Source organism: Arachis hypogaea, chromosome 1 (assembly GCF_003086295.3).
Source record: "Arachis hypogaea cultivar Tifrunner chromosome 1, arahy.Tifrunner.gnm2.J5K5, whole genome shotgun sequence".
In the NCBI taxonomy this organism is placed as follows: domain Eukaryota; kingdom Viridiplantae; phylum Streptophyta; class Magnoliopsida; order Fabales; family Fabaceae; genus Arachis; species Arachis hypogaea.
The window spans coordinates 2371406-2393824 of NC_092036.1; the positions used below are offsets into that span (position 1 = coordinate 2371406).

Sequence of the window (22419 nt, forward strand, 5' to 3'; positions counted from 1 at the left end):
TTTCTATATTGCTCTAAATAATTATAAATTTTCATATTCTAACACGTAATAAACAAATTCTATATTTACAAATATTTCCTTAAAAATTTAACATTAAAAATATTAAAGAAAATCATGATAGAAAATGTTGTGCATTGAAAGTAACATGGTTTTGGAGGGCATTCATATCATGAGTGGATTTTTTAAGAAAAAATTATTATTTGATAAAGTGTGATTTTTTTATATATTTTTTAAATTTCATTTAAAGAATGTAAAATGGAAAATTACACTTTATCAAATAATTAAAAAAATTAAGAAAATTTATTTCCTATTTATATTCAACTCCTTGACCATCACCCACTAGATGTAAGAGTGCATAAGGGACCACACTCACATTAATAGGGTTTTGGTTTTTTTTTTTTTCCGTATAACTTTGATGGTATCCAAAATGAAGATAGTGTTCTCTAAATGATTTCTTTAAAAAAGGAAAAAATGTTTAGATCAAAATAAAAGAATACATATTCTATTTTAATTGGTTTATAGTATATATCTAAGAGCTAATAGAAGATATGCTGTATGAAATATGAATAATCATTTGCCGCCTATTGGTATATCTTTCACAACTACTGGGGATGTTTAAGGTCTTAGGACCATTTAAGCTCGAGATAGGATTCAATTTGTTCTCTGCACAATTAATTTGGTTCTGAGTTTTAAATATATTTAGTTTGATCTTCGAGTTTTATAATTATGAGCCAGGTTGGCAGAAATTATTTTTAATATGAAACGAGAGATAGTGTTTTAGTTGAAAATTCATTTGAAGTGTATTACAGTATTGTGAAAATTATTCAACAGACTTCCTACGTGTTGGTCAGAATATTGTCATGTGTTCAACATGCTCTCATGTGTTTCAACACGCCTCACGGATTGATTTCTCACTTAAAAAATTTACTCATTTGTAATTATACCAAATACTATCATTTTCAACAAGAATACCAATATTTTTTTCATATAAAAAAAAAATAGCCCCAAGTTGGTCCTCTTGTATTAATTTAGGAAAAATGATTAATTGCATTCACATTTATTATTTGTCGATGCATCAGCTCATATACCAAAGTGGCTATAACGTCATCACTCATCAGGCTTTACATATTCGTAGAGCCAAATCCCAATCCTCAAAATATATTCCATAATCTTAATTGTTAAGAAATAATAATTTAAAATTATATATTTATTATATCTAATATTATGTATTTATTTTAAAAATAATTAATAAATATAAAATAAGATCATTTTAAATTAATTTAAACTAATTTGTATTATTTTCTAAAATTTATAAAACACAATAATATTTCTCGATGTGGTCGTGCACAAAAGGGACTCAAATCTGAATCCAATTAATCAAGTACGCAAAAGAGAAAAATAAAAGTAACACTGATCTTATGGCAGTTAAGCTGATCAAGTTGGAAATAGTTTTGTTTTTATAATTTAAGAGTTGTTCAACAACTCTACTATTTTTATTACAATTGGAGAATTAGCTTGAGTTATGACTATGACACACGTGTTTCTAGTTTATGTTATCTATTAGGGGTGTATATGAATTCGGTAAAATAGATTTTGTTCTAATTTACATTTAGTCTTAAATATATATCGAGTCTATTTTTTAGATTATAATCTGGTCTAAATCCAATAAAACATAAATATTTTAAGGCTATAATTAAATTAGGTCTAACTCGAGTAAAAATTGGGCTTTTAAAACTTTAACAATAATTTATAAAAAAAAATTATTTATGATGAACTTATTTATAAAGAAAAAATTTGTTACCGAAAAGTTGATATCCATATTTAAATTTGAATTTGTTTACAAATTCTAATTTGACACTTTTTTTTATCTGTTTTCTAATTCAACTAGTGTGATTAAAAATAAAATAATAAATTTATAATTAATATAATATAATACTGGAATTAATTTAAAATATATATACTTTTTTAGTTTTCTTAAAATACATATAGACCGAATAAAACTGAATTTATCTTGACCTAGACCTAATTTAAAATAATAATCAAATCTATTTTTAAGATTTATACCCAATACACTAAATTAACCCCTAAAATATTTGAATTTAGACCAAATTTTTAAATTGCACCCTAAATATCCCCAATTGTAACCAATGCTCTACCTTACCTTACAAAACCGTTAGAATAGTGTGAATTAATTCACCTTATTCCTGCCAAAATTTTATATCTTGAAAATGATATTACTGTGTGAGAATTTTCTTAGAACTTTCAGCACTCACAATTTTATTAGTACTTTTGCTGACTTATCATAGAATACTAAGCATCTATCATTACGTACTGATGTCGATGGTCTCTCTCTCCCCCTTGGATAAACCATTAATTTGAATTTAATAAAAAAAATCTATTTTTATTAATAACCTTTTAACCGTTTCTTTTATTAACAAAAGACAATTTGTAATCATTTTTAGCGAAAATGATATTTTAAAAATTAATTTGATATGATTTTAAGAACAATTCTAATGAAATGCTTTTGAAATATCATTTTTTATATTTTTAAAATGTGAATTAATTTTAAATTAAAATTCGTATTAAAATTGATAAATAAATTAAAATCAGCATCACCTCCTTGATAAAAAAAAAAACCAATAAAATTTTACCATCTTTATAATTATCTTGATGGAATAACTAAAATAATATAAAATTTTAATTGTATTGACACTAAATATTAAAGTAATAGATTTTATTTTAATTTTAAATTATTATTTTATGATATATAGTTTTATAAATGCTGATATGTCATTTTATGAGATTCAAAATAAAATTAAACTTAAAATTAACATTGGAGATGTTCTAAAATATTATTACCAAATAAGACTATAATATTTTTTAAAAAATATTGTGTGTATACAAAAAAGTAGTCATAATATATACACATGTGTGTATATAAATATATGTAATGTTTAATTAATTTTTAATATTTATTTTATATTCGAATGACTGATTTGTAGATAGTTTTTTTATACATACGTAATATGATGGATATTTTTTCGAGACTACTTTGTTAAATTTTTATAGAGTAATTATTTAAATAAGTCTTTAAAATTTTTAAAATTGGATATTTTAGTCACTCAAATTTTATAATACATAAAATAGTCTCTAACGTTTATTTCAGTTAGATAATACAATTTTTTTTTTAATTTGATCCGAAGAGTGAAGTACAAAATAATTTTCTAAAAATAAAAAAAATTCATAAAATTGAAAAAAATTGTATTGTGTAACAAAAATAAATATTAAAAATTATTTTGTATAATTTAAAATTTAAAAATCTAAAATATCTAATATTAAAACATTGGTGATTGATTTGTATAATTATTCATTTTAATATTTTTGAGAAATTGATTATTGGTGTCTCTCTATATATATATGTCCCGTATTCTTACTACTTTCAACTACCACAAAATCCTCTTATTCCTTCCATAGTTGTTCTTTCTCTTCCACATTCATTATTATGACAAAGTTTAAGAATTCTCAAGTTATAGTGCTCTTTATCCTTCTTCTTCTCCTTGTAATCACACCCTTGTTACCTTCTTCTCTAAGACCCACCTACATGTACTTCATATCCAATTTCCTCATCATAGCACTTGGTGCCGAAGCAGGCCTTCTTACTATTATTTTGAGGCCGTTAAACGAAAAAAAACACGTTAATTTTATAGCTCAAAAGCCTCTTATTAACAAAAGTATTACCGTTGAAAAGCTCGAGAAGTTTGTTTGCGTCGCAAAAGTGGAAGAAAAGGCGCGAAATTGCGCTTCAATGCCGAGCATTTTCTTCATTGGAGGTGATGATGGAGATGAGGATTATGAATATGATTATGATGATGATGATTTGAAGGCCGAAGATGAGATTGGAGGAGTTGATAATGGGCAAGAACTGTTTGCAAAAGCTGAAGCATTTATTGGGAACTTCTACAAGCAATTGAAGATGCAAAGAGAAGAGTCTTGGATTCATCACAAGGCCTATTAGGATTACATTATTGCTTTCATTAAATTACAAGTTCTATGTTTATTTTTTATTTTTTACTTTTATGGGGTTTGTAGTATATATGTTATGGTAGAGATTTTAAAATCAACTTGGGTTGGTTGAGTGGTCAGCTTACTCGTCTGCTTAAGCAAGTGTCGGGAGTTCGAATTCTACTTTGTGCATGCAGCAACTCATTGGTCAGCGGTAAAAAATTTTAAAGAGAACTGAGAAGAGAAAATGCCAAGAAATGAAAAATAAAAAAGAAAGAGAAAATCTTTCTTAAATTTCAATATTTTTATTTAAATATTTACTTTTTTATTCTCGAATTACTACTATTTTAACATTTAAATTCAAATATCAATTGTGACTTGTGAGAGAGAATTCGATGGAAATGAGTAAATTTTCAAAAAACTTTATCTACAAGATCAAAATTTTCAAATCCTAAAACTCACTCAACAAGAAGGATCCTTTTAATTTTTTTTTCTTGAAAAGAAAAATCTCAACATAACAGAGTGGAATGGAGCACAAAAGAGGTTCATTTTAAAGTTCTCATATCTACTAGAGAATTTTTTTTTGTGAATAATTAAGAGTATAAAAAATTTAGATTTTTTTTACTTAATCTTCATTTATATACAAAATATTCAAACCTCTTATTCATTTTAATTTCAATCATGTTAGTTGTTCAATTAACATTTACTTTTTATAATTTTTTTATAAAAAGATGCCCTTAATGATGATATACAAAATGAGATAGAAACATTATTTGACTAGGAGATGGTAAAATAATCCATTTCTGAGAGGATAGTTGGTTACTTTGTGGTGCTCTAAAAGTTATTTTTTCAAGACTTTTTTCGGTCTCAAATCTTTAAAGATCTGTCATAGGAGATTATGGGTTTTGAGATATGTTATAGTGGATTTGGAATTTTTAATGGCAACGAAAGTTATTTCAATGGGAGCTGGAACTAGTAAACTAGCTTCATGCGGTTCTACAATCAGACTGACAACTGAGAGAAAGGACAGAGTGGTCTGAAAATTTGATTAAAAAAAAGGTGTTTATTCTACTAATTTATTTGTGCAGGTAGTGTAGGCAGAGATACTTCCGGCGGATGTTACAAGCTATAGCTTCACTAGTACTATTTGGAGAGAATTCGTCCCACCAAATGTTGAATACAAGGGAAAGACTGTGTAGATTAGGTGTTATTAGCCAGAATGATAACATGTGTGTTTTATGTCATAAGTATGTTGAAACTGCTTTTCACTTCTTCATTGGTTGTGAACTCACTTGACAGGTGTGGTGTACTTGGTTGTTCGCTCGCTCTTGAAAAGATATGGACTATTCCAGGTACGCTCAAGCAACACTATCAAAGTTGGACGGATATATCAGCAAGAAAGATGAATGGAAGCGATAGTTGGTTGGTTTTTTTGCGGTCATATGAACAATTTGGCTAAAAAAATGATAAAATCTTCAAAAATCAAGATTCAAGTGTGGTAGACATTATTAACAGATCCTTTATAAATTACAATGAGTGAATTGGTGATGAATCCTGTGGTTGTTGATGGCAATGCCGGAGATTGATAGAAATTGTTATTTTTAGCATTATAAATTTTTGTTTTTTTTCTTTTATTTCACCTTGTTGTGTTGAGTTTTTTTTACTTTAAAAAAAATATATATATTTAATGGAGTTGTAGTTCTTTCTATTAGTACTACTTGAATCTGCTTTGATATTTTTTTTTAATAATGCTACATGATTTAGTAAATATTATTAATTTTTGACAGTATTTAATTAGTAATAATTTATATTTATATTTATAAAAACTTTGCATAAAAAAAGTATATATATATATAAAATTTGTACTTATATTTATTAAAATTTGTATAGATGAATTAATATATTTTGTATCCATATTTTTCAGTTTATATGCATAAATTAGTAAAATTTTTTTACTAAAAATAATTTAATATTTGTGTTGGTCAAATAAATAATAAAAAATATTAAAAATGGTTGGTTTTCAAGATTTTTTTTTTTTAAATTTGCTTTTCTTAGGTCATAGAAGCTTAGCTTTGACGATGTAGCCAACTTGAGGATATCTTCAGGCAACAAGAGTGATGAAATTAATTAATTAAATGAGATCTTTCCAAAAATGTAATATTTAATTTCATGCTTAAAATAAGGGCCAGCTAGTGGTTGGTGGAGCCAATTGCATATGAAGAAAAGATATATTAATTTTGCAAATCTTAACAACTGACGACGGATTTAACTTAAATCTGGTCTCTAAGATTTTGAGCTGCGATTCTGTGATCTTTAAATCCTCGTTTGTTACAATATATTGGAGATTGATTTTGAAGAAAACCTTTAAGCACTTTTTATTTCTCACAATTTGTTACTCTTTAAAAATATTTAGTCAGCCAACAGATAGTTAAATGATTAATGATCCACAACTAAGATTTTCTTTTATAATAAAAAAATTTAACACACCAATATAAAGCATGCAAAGTATAAAATAAGAAACATACTACTATTCTTATGTTATTTTCGACATTATCATCACCACTCTATTCTTTATAACAGTTGAATAACCTGTCAATAATGTCAACAGTTTTCGCTGTTTTATTATAAAAGATAATTTTATTTCTTTTCAAACAAATATTTTAAGTCACGAAAAATAATTCAATCAATTATTTTTTACATACTTCTTTTTTTATCGATACTATTCTCCAATTTTCAAAATACTGCTTTATATCCTCATCTTAACAGCTAGCTGGCAATGCAATCTTGGAAGATATATAGAAAAATCAATAGCGTATGTGCACACTGAACATAATTATTACGTCACATAACAACTTTGAGATAAATGCGCTCAGCTATTAGTTATATTATTACGTATAATTTTAATATATATATATATATATAGAAAATTAATTATCAATATAAAATATATATTAAAATAAAAATATATTAAAAAATTAAATAATATATATTTATATATAAAAATATGACATTTAATTTGGTGATTATTTTTTCGTCTACACATAGTAATTTTGTAATTTTTAAGGTTACACACGGATCGGATTGGATCGAATATAGCCTAAAATTTTATCCGATCCGCACTGTACTCATCGGATCGGATCGGATATCGGGTATATCCGCATAATTAAAAAAAATAAAACTATTTTAAGATTTTGTTTGGCTATTTTTACAAAAAAATATCCAAAAAATTCATTTTTTGTCTGTTTAAACCTATTTACTCATAAAATATTATCAATAATAGTTCTCTTGAATAACAAAAATAAAATAATAACACAAGATTTAAGTTTAATTATTCTAAGTTGAATTACAACATAAAAAATTAAAAACAAAATATCATAAAATTCATAAAATAACACACTAAAATTCATATCACATTAGGGTTTACTTTCTTAAACTATGCTATTTATATATAATATGCGGATATGCGAATTTGCGGATCAGATCCGCGAATATTACTGTCCAATCCGCAATCCGATCCGATCATAGTGCGGATCGGAGATTCGATGGCTCTGTAGATCGGATAATATCCACAAAATTCGAATTGGATGCGAATAATTATTGCGAGTATGCAAATATTATCCGATCCATGTCCAGTTCTAGTAATTCTGATTTACCAAATGTGATACATCATGCAGCTACCTAATGTATAATTCTATATGAATATTACACCAACTTTCAGATGAGGCACACGTAACAATAACATTTTTTCGTTTGGCCTTATTTGAAATATCTTGAAGTATAATAACATTAATAAGAATCCAAGGGAACAAAATCCCACGATGTTTCGTAGTTTGGATAACATGTTCTGTACAAACCATGGGTGTTTTTTCCCGGCAGCCGCAATCCTTGTTGTACATATGACGATATGATCTTGTCCTTAATACTGCTACTTGCAAATCATACAAGGATAATGCAAATAATTTAATAAGTTCGTTAAATATTGAATTATAGATACGGTAAAATATTTTTTATATATGATAATCATCTAATCAAATTATTTCTTTAAGATAATTATATTATTTTAGTAAATGTTGGAAGTAGTTAATTTGAATGTGTGACTAATATATTATTGGAAATTTGTATACATGTTTTTCTTGTATTTATATGCATTTAGGAACCCTTCTTTCAACATATTATTATTATAATTAGTGTATTATGTATAAATATATGTTATTTAATTTATTTTTAATATATATTTTATATTAGTAATTGATTTTAGTGGTTAATTTTAGTATACATGTAATATGATTATACTAATAAAATTATTGGCAATGTTAGAAATGAATATCTCATTATACGTAGCCCGTAGAGTGCTAATATATGGATAAAAAGTTCATATTAATTAATGATAGGGTGTTTGAAAACTTCTTGAAACTTAATTTTATAAGAATTAAATTGAATTTTAGTGTTTGAAAAAAAGAGATAGATAGGATTCAATTCAATTTTCATTGTCTTCTTCTAAAATTAATTTTTAAAATAGGTATGATTTGAAATTTTATTTCATTAAAATTTAACTTAAATTATAAAATTTTTAAAATATCTTTACAACTTAATTACTTTTCTTATCTTTCTCACACACTTTTTCACACACGGTACATTCTCTGCCTCTCACTCTTGGCCTCCCTCTTCACCTCTTTTCTATTCAACGCTGTGACGCTGCTGTCATCAATTTCGTTTCTCTTTTTTTCGTCACCAATTTGCGTGTCTCTTTGTCTTTTTTCTATCACATTCCTATAAAATAAATGTAAAAAATTATTGGAATTATTAGCAGAATCGACAAAAAATTCGACAGTAATATTATTACCAGCAAAAATAAGTTAACGGTATAAATGTTGTCGATAATGCTTTACTGTTGGATTTTGTTTTTTCGATGTTAATTATCGTTGGAAACATTTGACGATAAACATTGAGAAATGACCAATTTAAGGGAGACATTACCGTAAAAAAAATACGATAGTAACGTTGGCGCTAATAATTGTGTATTGTACCATAATTACCGTCAGAATTTTTCGTTGCAACGATATTTTTTAATTTAACTTAAAAAAATAAAACGAATAACGACAAATTTATCAAATGCAAAATTCAATGATAATATTTTTTTTGAATTAAAAAATAAATAATTTTATTTAATAGGTATCATCATATTTATAACCTGTTTGAGTAAATAAAAATTAATGAAAACTAAATACGCCATTAAAATAAAAAAACTACAGTGTAATAAAGTAATCTCGTCAAAAGAAAATTATACACTAATCAAACAGACTAGACTCTACGGGTCCTCATAGCCATCATCGACGTCCTTCTCCTCCTCCTAAAGGTCTTGCTCCTGATCTTGATGCTATGGTGCTACTATGGGTGCTTGTGTTTCGTCTAGTGTAAGTGCAGATGAGGATGTGTTGCCTCCAGCACCACTGCCCCTACATGCATTTGCTTGTAATAGTCATCCATCTGCTACTGCATGCGTTGTATGTTCTGCAGCTCCTCTCTAAGCTCTTGTCGCAGGGATTTTGCATCCCGAGCATCCTTCATCGCCATGCGTGCAAGGAGATTCTTGTAACACCCTATTACACAAAATCTTACGTTATAGTTGTAAATTAGAGGTGGTGAGACATTACGATGCCTAAAAAAGAAATATATATATATTCAAAAAATAATATACTAAGAGCCAGTGAAAAAAGGATAACAAAACAATAATTTCATCACACTCGAACCGTTAAAGGTAACAAGCGTAGGTATACACCAAAAGGAACATATATATATATATATATATATATATATATATATATATATATATATATATATATTCAAAAGGAGATACATATCTAGTTTTGATCTGCAAAGAAAAGGTCAGTTAGATATATATATATATATATATATATATATATATATATATATATATATATATATATATATATATATATATATATATATTCAAAAGGAGATACATAGCAAGTTCTAGTTTTGATCTGCAAAGAAAAGGTCAGTTAGAAAGTATAATACAATCCAGAAGTATACAAAATACAATAACTTTCTCCATAAATTAACCTCTAAGAAGGATATACAGTTACATATACAAAAGTGGAGAAGTAAATACTAAGATACAAAATAAAGTCCCAAACGACAATCTTCATTTTCCACAAGAGATCCTGCACGCTTAGCGAGGTACTTCACGTCTTATATCTGTAAAATAAACAATTTCACAATGGGGTGAGAACCCAAAGGTTTCCAATAGGATAATAATTCCAAATAGAGATTATGTAAAAGGAAATGAACCTGTTAGGCAATCTTAAACTCCAAACAATACAAGGTTCAAGTCTAGGTCCTTTCTAATTCAAACAAGGTTAACAAACTAAGTTCTCAGCTATAACAATGATCTCAAATTCTCAACTTTTCTCAATACAAGTCATCAGTTCTCTCAATATCACAATAGTTCAAATTTAGTAATTCAGTGTTCAATAATTTGTTTAGTGGTAGTAACAAGCACAAGCAGAGAGATTTAAGTACAAACAAAGCCAATTACAGTAAGTAGGGCAAATAGTAGTTAAACAGAGATAATCATGTAGACAAACTAAATATAATGTACACACTCAAACAATGTCACATAGATGCAGATGATGCATGCTTGTCCTACTGGCCATGAGCTCACGTGTCGGTTATACTACCAAACCTGACACAAATCCGGTTGACACCCCGAATCGGTCTTTCGATGTGCATCCCCAGGAGAAATAAAATATTCATGGTACCATTATCTCAATGGAGAGTGCCGTCTCATCTTCTCTTGGAGGTATAAACGTGCCAAACAAATGGAGAGTGCCATCTCACATCAACGGAGTGTGCTCTCTCACCTTTCATCCGAGAGAATGTGGGTATTATGTATCATTGTCCCTACATCACACTGCAACCACGGAACAAGGGGGATGAGACCTCCGTCCTTACCCGATGAAGGTGCCAAGTCAATGATCTAGTTATCACATAAGCGGGATAATACCCAGACCTTGCCACTCCAGCCATTTAGGCCACAATTAATCAATATCAAAGTCATTAGTCATTTCATAAGTGATTAAACTCCTCAACCCCAAATTCATTATCCATTTTATCAATTTGAATTTATTAACCCACAATAATTTATCAATTTGTCAATTTCATTAACACGTGAGTGGGATGAAACCTTCGTCCTCACCACGAGTAGGATAAAACCACCATCCCCGCAATATTTCATCCGGTTAACCAAGCGTTAAATTCGGGAATAGTTTAACTCAATTCATTATAATCCTTCTCGATGTATTTAATGCTTAATGATTAGTTATTCAACTTCAAATGGGGTTATAAACAGGTTGGAAGGTTAAGTAGTTCAAAAACAACAATTTAGACAAAACAGGGTAGTTGTGCATACACACGCCTCGTGTGTACGCGCAGAACCTAGCTGACTCGGGTAAATGGGGTTTTGCAAGTCATGCGTACGCAGACATGGTGCCTATGCGCAGAACCTCCGGCTGCCCCAATCAAATTTTCAACTATCCCAGTTCTGCATAATTTGCTACAGGTATGATTAAAAGCTCAAAGAGTTGTTTTTCTAGTCATATGCTTGTGGTGTGAATGTGTCAAGTAAGTCTTGAGACAGAACACTAAGAGTCGAGATCAAATGCAATTAACAGAGTATGCCAAAGGCTTTGAGCACCACTGTCTGGGAGTAACTGAAAGAAAAATCAAAACTTAAAGAGAGTTCCCCAGTTAAGTGCTCGTGGTGTTTTTGTGTTAAGTAAAGCTTGAGACAAAATATTTAAAGTCACGGCTAGACTCAAGGTGCAAAGCACCAAAGAAAAGAACTAAAGGATATTTGCTATGTTCAAGGATTAAACTGAAGTATAAAGATTAGAAAATTCATAATATTATCTGAATTCCAATTCCGAATGATAGTGACATTCCTCTTATTCAAAAGAGAGTGAGATGCCAAAACTATTCAATGTTACAATAGGCAAACCCCACTTCAAGAAGAGACATGAGCCTAATTGAACTCTCACTTCTCATTCAAATTCACATCTTAAACCTGTATTAGTTTTGGTTGCTTGAGGACAAGCAACAATTCAAGTTTGGTGTTGTGATGCGTGAGCATCTTTCCTATCTTTTCCTAGTGAATTTATACTCAAATTGTTGAGTTTAATAAAGAATTAATTATCTTTTAGCCACTATGGATGCTACTTTGAGTCGTGTGTAATTCTGTTTATTTCATATAGCATTCGGATGGATTTGATGGAGTTTCTGTAGAAAAAGAGTAGAAGGCAAATGATGCTGTCAACCCTGACCTCTATACACTCTAACCTGAATAACTCGAGCTATAAAGGTCCAATTGACGTGCTTTCAGTGGCGTTGGAAAGCAACTTCTAGAGCTTTCCAACGATATATAATAGTCCATACTTATTCTCCACCAATTCAGCAAGGGTGGCGCCTAACTTGAGGCCAAGATCAACTATATATATGAATCCAAGGCTGCACAAATGGCGCCTAACTTGACAAAGCAAGGAGCGTCCAAGGAGTCTGCCAAGGTGGCGCCTAACTTGAGATTTCTCAAGTTAGGCGCCAGACACAACATCAACACGCAAATTGGTTCTGATTCCTTCAAGTTAGGCGCAATCCTTTCTCAAATTAGGCACAACAACACTCACATCAGCACCAATTCATGCTGCCTCAGCCTTGCCTAACTTCACATTTAGTGAAGTTAGGCGCCAGCCCAAGCATGCCAAGTTCGATAGTCCCTACGCATGACAAAGAGCATTTGAAGATTTGTTTTTATTTTGATTAAACTTTACTTTAATTACAAATAGGAAAAGATATTATTTAGTTTTAGAAAATATATTTTACATTAATTAGGATTAGATATAAAAGGGAAAAGAATCAGCCCTTCGGCCTCTTCTCTTCTCTTCGACCTCATTCCGCACTTTACAATTTTTCAGAATCCTTGTTTTCTCTCTGAACCATAAGCAACTAAGCCTCCACTATTAAGGTTAGGAGCTCTGTCTATTGTATGGATTGATACTATTATTTTTCTATTTTAATTCATGTACTGGTTTCTATTTCAAGAATTGTTTTTGTTCTTTATCTTTTGAATATGGGTGGAACGGAAGTATGACCCTTGTTCTAATTGAGTTCTTGTATAACTTGAAAAAGCTCTTTACTTGAACAACAACTTGAAAACAATTTCTCCTAAATTTCTAATTATCTGGACTTAACGGGATACGTAACATATAATCCTCTTATATTTGGGTAATTAGGGTTTCTGTGGCATATAAACTAGAATTGAACTTCACCCTCTAATTGGAATTAAGTGACCAAAGAATTGGCGGTTGATGAAGGTTAGAGGAGACTAAAAAGGTCTAAGGAATTAGGGTTTAGTCACCTATAGTTTGCCATGAATTGAATCTTGCATGATTAAAATAGTTAGTAAGAAAAGTCAATCCGGAAGATAGATATCTCTGAAGGCTTAACTGTTTTCTCATATATTTCACAATCCGTTTACTGCTTGTTTTCTGATCTCCTGAATTTACTATTAATGCGTTTGAACTCTTAAAATACCATTTTCTTTTTGTCTGACTAAGTGAATCACTTGACCACTGTTACTTGATCCATCAATCCTCGTAGGATCGACCCTCACTCACCTGAGGTATTACTTGGTACGACCCGATGCACTTGCCGGTTAATTTGTGAATTATAAATTCCACACCAAGTTTTTTGCGCCGTTGTCAGGGATTGACTGTGATTGACAACTATTAGTTGTTTGATTGCTTAGTTTAGGCGTTTTAGCTTTAATTTTATTTAAAGATAAAATTACATTGCTTTTTTAACTTAGTTTATACTTTCTCTAAGTTTGTAATTAGGACAAGGGGTGATAGCTTTATTTTAGAGTTTAATGTTCCATTTTTACTATTGATGTCACTTCATTTATCTGCTCGTCTTCTGTTTGATAATATCTTTTTCATATTATATTAGAAGTCCTAAAAGGATATCTATTAAATTCTTATAGAAAAAATTTAGGAAATCAACTAGGATAGCAGCCAACTAAAACTAATTACAATGTGGATCATAATAAAGGTCCAATAACACAAAAACCACTTCTAAACTTAACTTTAAAATTGAAAAAAACAACCGCACACCTCCTCTATTCTCTCCTATTCCTACTCACGCCGTTTACCCTGTTGTCTTTCTCTCCCACCACAGCACCCTCCATCGCGATTCATAGCGTCACCGACCACTGCAGCGCCCTCCGTCGCGTTTCGCAGTGCTGGCCATCATCGCAGCGCCCTCCCCCCTTGCGATTCGTCCACTCAGGACCATTGCAGAGTCGTCTCTCGCCACAGTGCCCTCTCTCGTGATTCGCAGCGGTGCCGACCGCCGCAGCACCTTCCCTCTCGCGATTCGCTGCGACCAGAACCACCTCATCACCCTCTCCTTCGCGAATGCAATGGCGTCGACCGGTGCAACATCCTCTTTGCAATGCGTTCATGTTTTTCTTTAACTATTTTTTTGAATGTTTTTTCCGAGTAAATAAATGTTTTTTTACATGGTTTTGAATGTTTCTTTTCATGGTTTTTCTTTAACTATTTTTTTCATATGCTTCTTTCTAAGTAAATATGGATGGTTTTTTATGTGGGGTTTTAGAAGTTTCTTTCCTAGATTTTGAGATGTTTTTTTTTTTGGAGAAAAGACATAATGACGTACATTTTTTTTAAATTTAAAAAGTTGGTTCAAGTTGGCTTGATATTTAAATGCCATCAAAATTTATTATTTTTACTTATAACTTAATCATCAACTTAATTCCTATAAACTAATTTTTTTAGTCTAATAATTTAATAACATATTTTATAAATTTTTTAAATAAACATTTTAAATATTTTATTTATTGATCCAAATTACCTATATCAATAAATAAAATATTTAAAATATTTGTTTAAAAAAATTATATTGTATTTTATATTTTTAAACATTAATAATTAATTAATGACTAAAAATAATAAATTTTAATAATTTTTTAGCCTTTCTCTACCTAAAATATGAAGTAGTTGAATGAGTAAAAAATTTCAAAGTTTTGAAAACCGAATTGGATTGGCCGATTCGATCGGGTTAATAAAAAATTAGTCATCTGATCAGTCCGAATGACTTTTAGAACCATCTTGTAAAAAATTGATAAAAAAATCGACTGAAGCGGCAGTTAACCGACAAACCAGATGAACCAGTCCAGTTTTTTAAATCAACGGTTTTTCATTATCCATCGAAACGGCGTGGTTTTGACGCCGAGGAAAAAAAAAAAAAAACTTACTGTACTAGTGACCCACCCACCCAATCCATCCATTTCCTCTTCCATTTTCGAAACCCATAGCTGCCCTAATTTCCTCTTCCATTTTCGAACCCTAACCCGGCAACAAGCTCCACAATCGACGCCGGCAGAAGCAACTCCAACGGGCAGAAGGAACTCCCGGTCGCGGATCGAAGCTGCTGTCAGCGGCGTCGTCATCTAGTCGTCTGAACTCTGGAGCTTCTGGCGTCGGTGTCGTCTGGTCGCCCTGGTCGTCGGTGTCGTCTGGTCGCCCTGGTCGTCGGCGTCGTCGTTCTGGAACTCAGGCCTTCTTGCTCTCTGCCACGGTGAGTTCTTGGGTTTTTGAATTAATTTTTTTATTTTGTTAATTAACTATATGAATTGTCTGTTGGAAGATTGTTAGTTCAATTGTCTTGTTAATTATATGAATTGATGGCTTGATGCAGAGTTCTTCTGCTTTTCAGTTTTTTTTTTTGTTAATTATATGACTTGAACATTCTGTTATTCTGAATTTGCTTAATATAAATTTGATATAAGTTCAATTTTGGATTCTGGATTTTGAATGCTATATAGAATTGATACAATTTTGGGACTCTGGATTTTGAATGCTACATTGACTTTTGCTGAATATAATTCTGGATTTTAAATGCTGTATGAATTGATATAATTAGGCAAATATTTTCTCAGATCTTTCTTTTCTTATACAGAGCCAACAATGCATATGATGTATCAAGTTATTGCTAGAGAATTGAATTAAAATTCAGTTTCTGTTCAAAGTTTTGCTTCTGCTGCTTTTTATTCTGTTATTTTAAATTCTTATATTTCATGTAGGCCTAGAAAAGTTCAGGTACGCACATTGATGCTCATTTGTGTCAACAGCATCAAAATGGTCCTTTAATAATCAATTTTTTGTTCATCAAGGACCAATTTTATGTTTTTGAGGTCTAATTTTATGGAGAAATGTAACAGATTGATAGTGAAGAGACAATTAGATGTCTCATATATCTTTGGGACTAATTTGACCATTTTAGTAATATATATAAATTGATGATCAATTTGATGTCAAATGCATAATCGAAGGACCAAATAAACTTTTGATTATTTGAAGGGCTTACTCATGTTTTGAGCTGAACTCCTTTTGTTTATTTATTTATTCTTTTTAAATGTATTACCTTAATGTTGTGTATGACATTGGGACATAATGGTTTGTTGTTGCATTGCAATCACAGTTAAAGAACATAGCTTACTATGCTTGTGTTAGAATGAGAAATTTGTCATTTTTATTTTAAGGGTTAATGATGCTTGTTGCAGAAAAGTTTCATTTTGATTATTTTGGATGTTTCTTTACTTTGGCTACTTCTTGTTGTTGGATCCAAATTTACAGACATATCACTTTTGTTTTGGCTGCAAACCATTGAACCAGTTACTTGACCGGTTCAATGACCGGTCCGGTTCTCGCAACCTTGAAAAATTTTATAAAATTCTTTTTTTTTTAACCTATCGGCTCATTCTTTTCTTAATAGGAACCCCTAAACCCTATCCCTCCCACTGAATCCTCCTCCTTTGCCCTCCGGACGCCAGCCTCCCGCCGTCGCGCCCTCCGCCGCTGAACCACCACCCTCGCTCCTCGTGTGCTCCGCTACTGGCGCATCACGCGTCCACTGCCTCCTTCACCTCCCGTCTTCTCTTCCATCCTCGCTTCGCGTCTTCTTCACCGTCGTCTTTTCATGTCCTCGATGACTTTGCATTCTCACTGTCACCGTGTCTATGAAGCTTCTCCGCCGATCTTTGTGAGCCTGGGTAAATTCATCTTGTGTATTCATAGATAGTTTAATTTGCTTTCCCACCCCCCCAGAAAAAAAACCTTGCCGAGTGAATCTGTTTGTCCGTTGCTTATTTGATTGTTATGAATTTGATGATTTGATAATGCTGTATGTTAATTATGGTTAATTGAAGACTGTGATAATGCAAGTTTCTTGTCAACTCCTTAGTATGCTTAATTTTCAGTTTGGAAGTAGCTGACTTCAGAGCTCAATTTTCTCAGTAAACATTATTCAAAATCTGACTTGTACTCAGTATTGTACTTGGTACTTATCAGAAGTTTGTAACGAAGTAGCTTAAGTATACAGATCAAGTTTCTAAGGTTGTGAGCTACAGAGATGTGTGGCTAGGTACACAGAACATGGCGGCATATTTTCCTATACAAACTATCAGAAAGAAAAGCTTGATACATTAGTTAGGTCTAACCTTAAAGGGATTGGCAATAATAATACAATGGTAAAACACTAAGATAGCATGAAACATATGCCTGAAGACAAGAGTAGTGAGATAACAGATAATATGTTGTTCATAGTGAGATTCCTCAAGCACTTAGACTTCTGATTATTAATTCCTTAGATTTTTTCCAGTGTAGTAAAATGTGGTTATATATAGACTCATAGGCTGTAAGGATCAAGGCTGTTTTATATCTCTGCCCAATATCTTTCAACACTTGTTATCTCCCAACCAGGTTTCCTTTCTCTCTGTTTTCTTCTTGCGGGGTTTTGCATCTTCTCGTTGGGACATTAGAATGATCGTCATGGGGATTCATTGATTAATCGTTCAGTTTAATTATTGGATCTTCACTTCATCCTATCTGATTCAATTATTCTCCTACTCAACAAACCTCAATCATTCTCGTACTTAATTGGTATTCTCTCTCTCTCTCTAGTTATTTTATTTATTTAGTTACCTACCCTTTCTTTTCCTTGTGCAAGAATATATTACATCCTTTTGCTTATAGTTTATGGGTGGTTGGTTATGTTCTTTCCTAGCAAAGCTTGACGTCTTGCTAGTTATTACAATTTCTGTTCAAGAACAGAATTTAAAAGAAAAAAAAATTAATGTTTTTGTTTCGTTGGTTCTAGAAGGTGCTTTTTACACTATGGTTACTTTTCATTCTTGATTTGGTTTTGGATTTGTGGAACTTAATTTGATTGCACACATTTTCATGTGGACTAAGTTCTAAACCTTAGAAGTTGTATAAAGTGAAATCTTTTTGTTGTGGGGATGGTTAATCCAGGTCTCAGCCAATTTATGTATAATGTTGTTAATTGTGACGGTTGGGATATATTCAATGAATCAAATGTGGAGCTGGTCTAGTCATAGTGGTCTAATTGATATTCCATGATTATATATATATGCTTGAACTGAACAAATGGCATACATCTAAGTGTTAGTGGGAAATCATTGTAGAAACAGTGATGCTGAAGCTTCCCTTGTCGATTGCTACTGTGCGGAGAAGTAGGTGGCGAATTAATATTGAGGCCATTAACGTATTCAATGGAGAGAGCTTGTGCATTAGAATAAAGACGAATTAGTATTATTATATTCTGAATGCAGAAACTTGAAAACGGGAGCAAGAAATAGATGCTTCAACACATACCCGGGCTGTCTGTTAAGTATTATTTAGCCTCCCACTTAGTTATTCACCAAGCACAGTAAAAATGCAATCTTTTGGTGGAAATTGCTCGAGATATCATAACTACTTCAGTAGGAATAACTCGATCCAAAATTTATTCTCTTTCCCAAGCTCATTTCTTCAGAAGTTCCCTGAGCTCATGTTCAAGGGCCTCATCTATCAGAGACCACAAAAGTTGTGTCTTTCTCATGATATTCAGAAATTTGAACCCCTTTTGTTTCAAATCACTGCTGGCCACAATAAATTTCCTATAATATTTGCACCTATTTGCGTCAATTATCATTGCTATTCAACCAAGGCTCCCTCAAGGTCTTATAGAAAAAGGGTTCGCAAGAGGTTGTTGAAATCCCTAAAGCCTACTTTAGATCAAACAAAATTTCACTTGGCACTGTCCCAAATTCCACCAAGGTTCACCCCTCAAGAACTGTGCAATGTGGTGACTCTTCAAAGTGACCCTTTGGTTTGTTTAGAGCTGTTTCATTGGGCATCTCAGCAGCCAAGGTTCCGGCATGATGTTTCCACTTTTCATGTCACCATAAAGAAGCTTGGGGCTGCAAAGATGTATCAAGAAATGGATGACATTGTGAACCAACTGCTTGCGGTTCCTTTGATCGGTTCTGAGGCACTGTACAACACCATTATATATTATTTCACTGAGGCCAGGAAGCTGAGTAGAGCTGTGAATATATTTAAGCAAATGAAGAAGAGTAGGAATTCAAATTGTAGGCCTTCAATTAGGACTTATAATATTCTATTTGCTGCACTTTTAGGTAGGGGTAGCAACACCTATATAAATTATGTGTATATGGAGACGATTAGAAGTTTGTTCAAGCAAATGGTGAATGACGGTGTAGAGCCTGACATATTTTCGTTAAATGCTATGCTAAAAGGTTATGTCCTTTCTCTCCATGTTAACGATGCGTTGAGGATATTCCATCAGATGGGTGTGGTTTACAATTGCCAGCCAAACTCCTTTACCTATGATTACTTGATTCATGGGTTGTGTGCTCAAGGCCGGACGAAAAACGCAGAAGAATTATGTCATGAGATGAAGATCAAGGGTTTCATCCCAAGTAGCAAATCTTACAATTCACTTGTCAATGCTTTGGCGCTTGGTGGAGAAATTGAGGAGGCAGTAAGTTATCTATGGGAGATGACTGAAAAACAGAGGTCTGCGGATTTTATTACTTTTAGGACCGTGCTCGATGAGATTTGCAGACGAGGAAGTGTTCAGGAGGCAATGAGCTTATTGCGCAAGTTTCAGGATAAGGACCTTCTTGATGGGCATGCTTACAGGAAGCTTCTTTATGTGCTTGAAGATGACTATGGGAATTCTGTCAACAGAATTGATTGAGGTACAACAATCATAGATTCTTTTATCATTTAATTGTTTGGGAATTTCTCTGGTGAAGAGTGAAGTTGGTTGAAGAATGAAGATTGTAACTATATTTTTTAGAATATGCATTGCACATGTTTTTATTTTTTAGTATTTCCCTATATTGTAAAAAGAACAATCTTCCTTCTTCGTTGAAAAACACTCTTCACTGTAGAATTGTCCTAATTGTTGACATATCCTGTCAACCATTAGTTGTATGTATTTGTAATGTCACATGAGATGTCCCAGGTTTCATATTCTCTTGTATGTGTAGCAGGTGAACGCCTCAAAGTTTGTTTATAGTTTTATGTATCTAAGTCTTGGAACCCCAAAAAACAATCAAACCTATGTAGAATTATGCAAATAAATTATTAACCACACTACATGGATATAAAAATTCAGCCACTGTATAGGACTAGATATTTGGTGTTAGTGTAAGATATTCGATTCTGATGCTGTAAAAGAATTTTATTATTCTTGTGAAACGTTTGATTAATCCGGTAGTTAGTTATTTGTTGGAAAATGTATGAATCAGCATAAATACACATGGCCAATGATAGAGGGATTGATTTTGGTATTTATTGAACATTTTTATAAACAAAACAATCGAGTTTAGTTTGGATCAATAATGAATTTATCCGAAGTCTTATTCTTATATTTAGATTTCAGTGCCTCTAACGAATCTTATTTATTGTATTTTGTTTAGTCTCTAATGAAAAATCTTAAATAGGATGACAAAAAATACACAGGATATAATATTGAGAGAAAAATTGAGATAAAAAACTTGATGGAGATTATTAAGCCATGGGATTTGGCTAAGTTAGTTATTGCTAAAATGGCTGATTTTGTTGAGATGGATTGTATTGATGATAATATTTTACTTCATCTGATTGTGGTAGGTTAGTAACTTATGATTGTCTGAGTTTGTTAGTAGAATTAAAGTGTGTTTAGAAGGTTAATTGAACTCGGTTGGTTTTTATAGTTTTATTATATATATATATATATATATATATATATATATATATATATATATATATATATATATATATATATATATATATATATATATATATATATATATATATATATATATATATATATTAGGTTTTTACACTGTGTTTATTTTGTAATTAGGTGATTTCTAGTATAATAAGTGAATTAAGAGTTAATTAAATAGTTCTCTAGCAAATTAAAGGTATTTAGTATTATAATAAAAAATCTAATTAGATCTTTGATCACATGTTTTTTAGAAAAAATATTTCGTTAATTTTATTATTTTTGACATAAAAAGAATATAATTACAAAGTTAAAAGTAGTATAGAAATTCAATTGAAAAGAAAAAAAGTATAGGGATTTAATTAAAAATTTGGTGAAACGATAAGGAATAATAAAGTAATTAAAAATTAATTAAATCACATGAAAATATAGTAAACAATAAACAACCGCATGATGAATTACAATTTATCTAGGTATCTTTTAAAAGTATTTTTTATTTAGTTTTTTATTATATTAATTTAAAAAATTGAAACATATTTAAATAAATTTAATGTCTTTTTAAAATTAAATATACATTTAAAAAATAAACTAAATAAAAATAAAATTTAAAATTTCAATTTTAAAATCTCCATTTCAGTTTTAAAATTTTTAATTATTAACACATTTCAATTTAAATACACATCTAAAAATCAAATTAAGTAATTCTATTATTAAGTCAACCAAAAAAAAAGTAATTCTATTATTAAGTAATTCTATAAGAAAAGTACACACATTTATTTGCAAATACAAAAGCCACTGCAATATTCCCTTCACATAGCTGACCTGATCTCGATATATTACAAAAAGGTACACGATCCCATATAATTAAGAGTAAAATTCTACCTCGACCTTTAATAATTATCCAAAATAACAATGTTTTTATCAATTGAAAAATAATATTGTGGTCCTTAATGATTAATTTTGTTGACATTCTACTCCTTTTGTTAATGTCTCCATCCAAAACTAATGGATTTTGTCTATGTATCACAGTAGTTAATGACGTCCGAAGGAACTATTCCAAGAGACAAAACACCTCTTGTCGTGTTAGTAATATACTACAGTAAAATAGGACAATTAAACTCCTAAAAAATTTTAAGAGACACTTAAATTCATAACTAATTTAAACATAGACACATAAATCTATAATAAAACTATGAAGTATCTCTAAATTTTAACAAACCATTGTATTTGCTGCACTGA

At 30.8% G+C, this 22419-nt stretch overlaps 2 protein-coding genes across 7 annotated transcripts; both read left to right on the plus strand.

The window, feature by feature from the left end:
- Positions 1-3451: 3451 nt before the first annotated feature.
- Positions 3452-4142, plus strand: LOC112761988 (uncharacterized). The gene has a single exon (XM_025810813.2). It carries the CDS (start codon positions 3503-3505, stop codon positions 4013-4015), a length of 513 nt encoding a protein of 170 aa, XP_025666598.1. The 5' UTR covers positions 3452-3502; the 3' UTR covers positions 4016-4142.
- An 11146-nt stretch (positions 4143-15288) lies between these two features.
- On the plus strand, positions 15289-20581 carry LOC112790113 (pentatricopeptide repeat-containing protein At2g27800, mitochondrial). 6 transcript variants are annotated; one of them, XM_025832349.3, is made up of 4 exons: positions 15307-15675; positions 16873-17149; positions 17859-18038; positions 18584-20581. In XM_025832349.3, exon 4 carries the CDS (start codon positions 18835-18837, stop codon positions 20161-20163), a length of 1329 nt encoding a protein of 442 aa, XP_025688134.1. In that variant the 5' UTR covers positions 15307-15675; positions 16873-17149; positions 17859-18038; positions 18584-18834; the 3' UTR covers positions 20164-20581. The 6 variants fall into 6 exon arrangements, with proteins under 6 accessions (XP_072091578.1, XP_025688134.1, XP_029151064.1 ...); XM_072235477.1 differs by having other exon boundaries at positions 15289-15675; positions 16873-18038; XM_029295231.2 differs by lacking the exon at positions 17859-18038.
- Positions 20582-22419: the final 1838 nt, after the last annotated feature.

Coding starts and splice junctions, on each gene's coding strand:
- LOC112761988 (XM_025810813.2), top strand. CDS start 3,503: ATGACAAAGTTTAAGAATTCTCAAGTTATAGTGCTCTTTATCCTTCTT.
- LOC112790113 (XM_072235477.1), top strand. CDS start 18,835: ATGCAATCTTTTGGTGGAAATTGCTCGAGATATCATAACTACTTCAGT.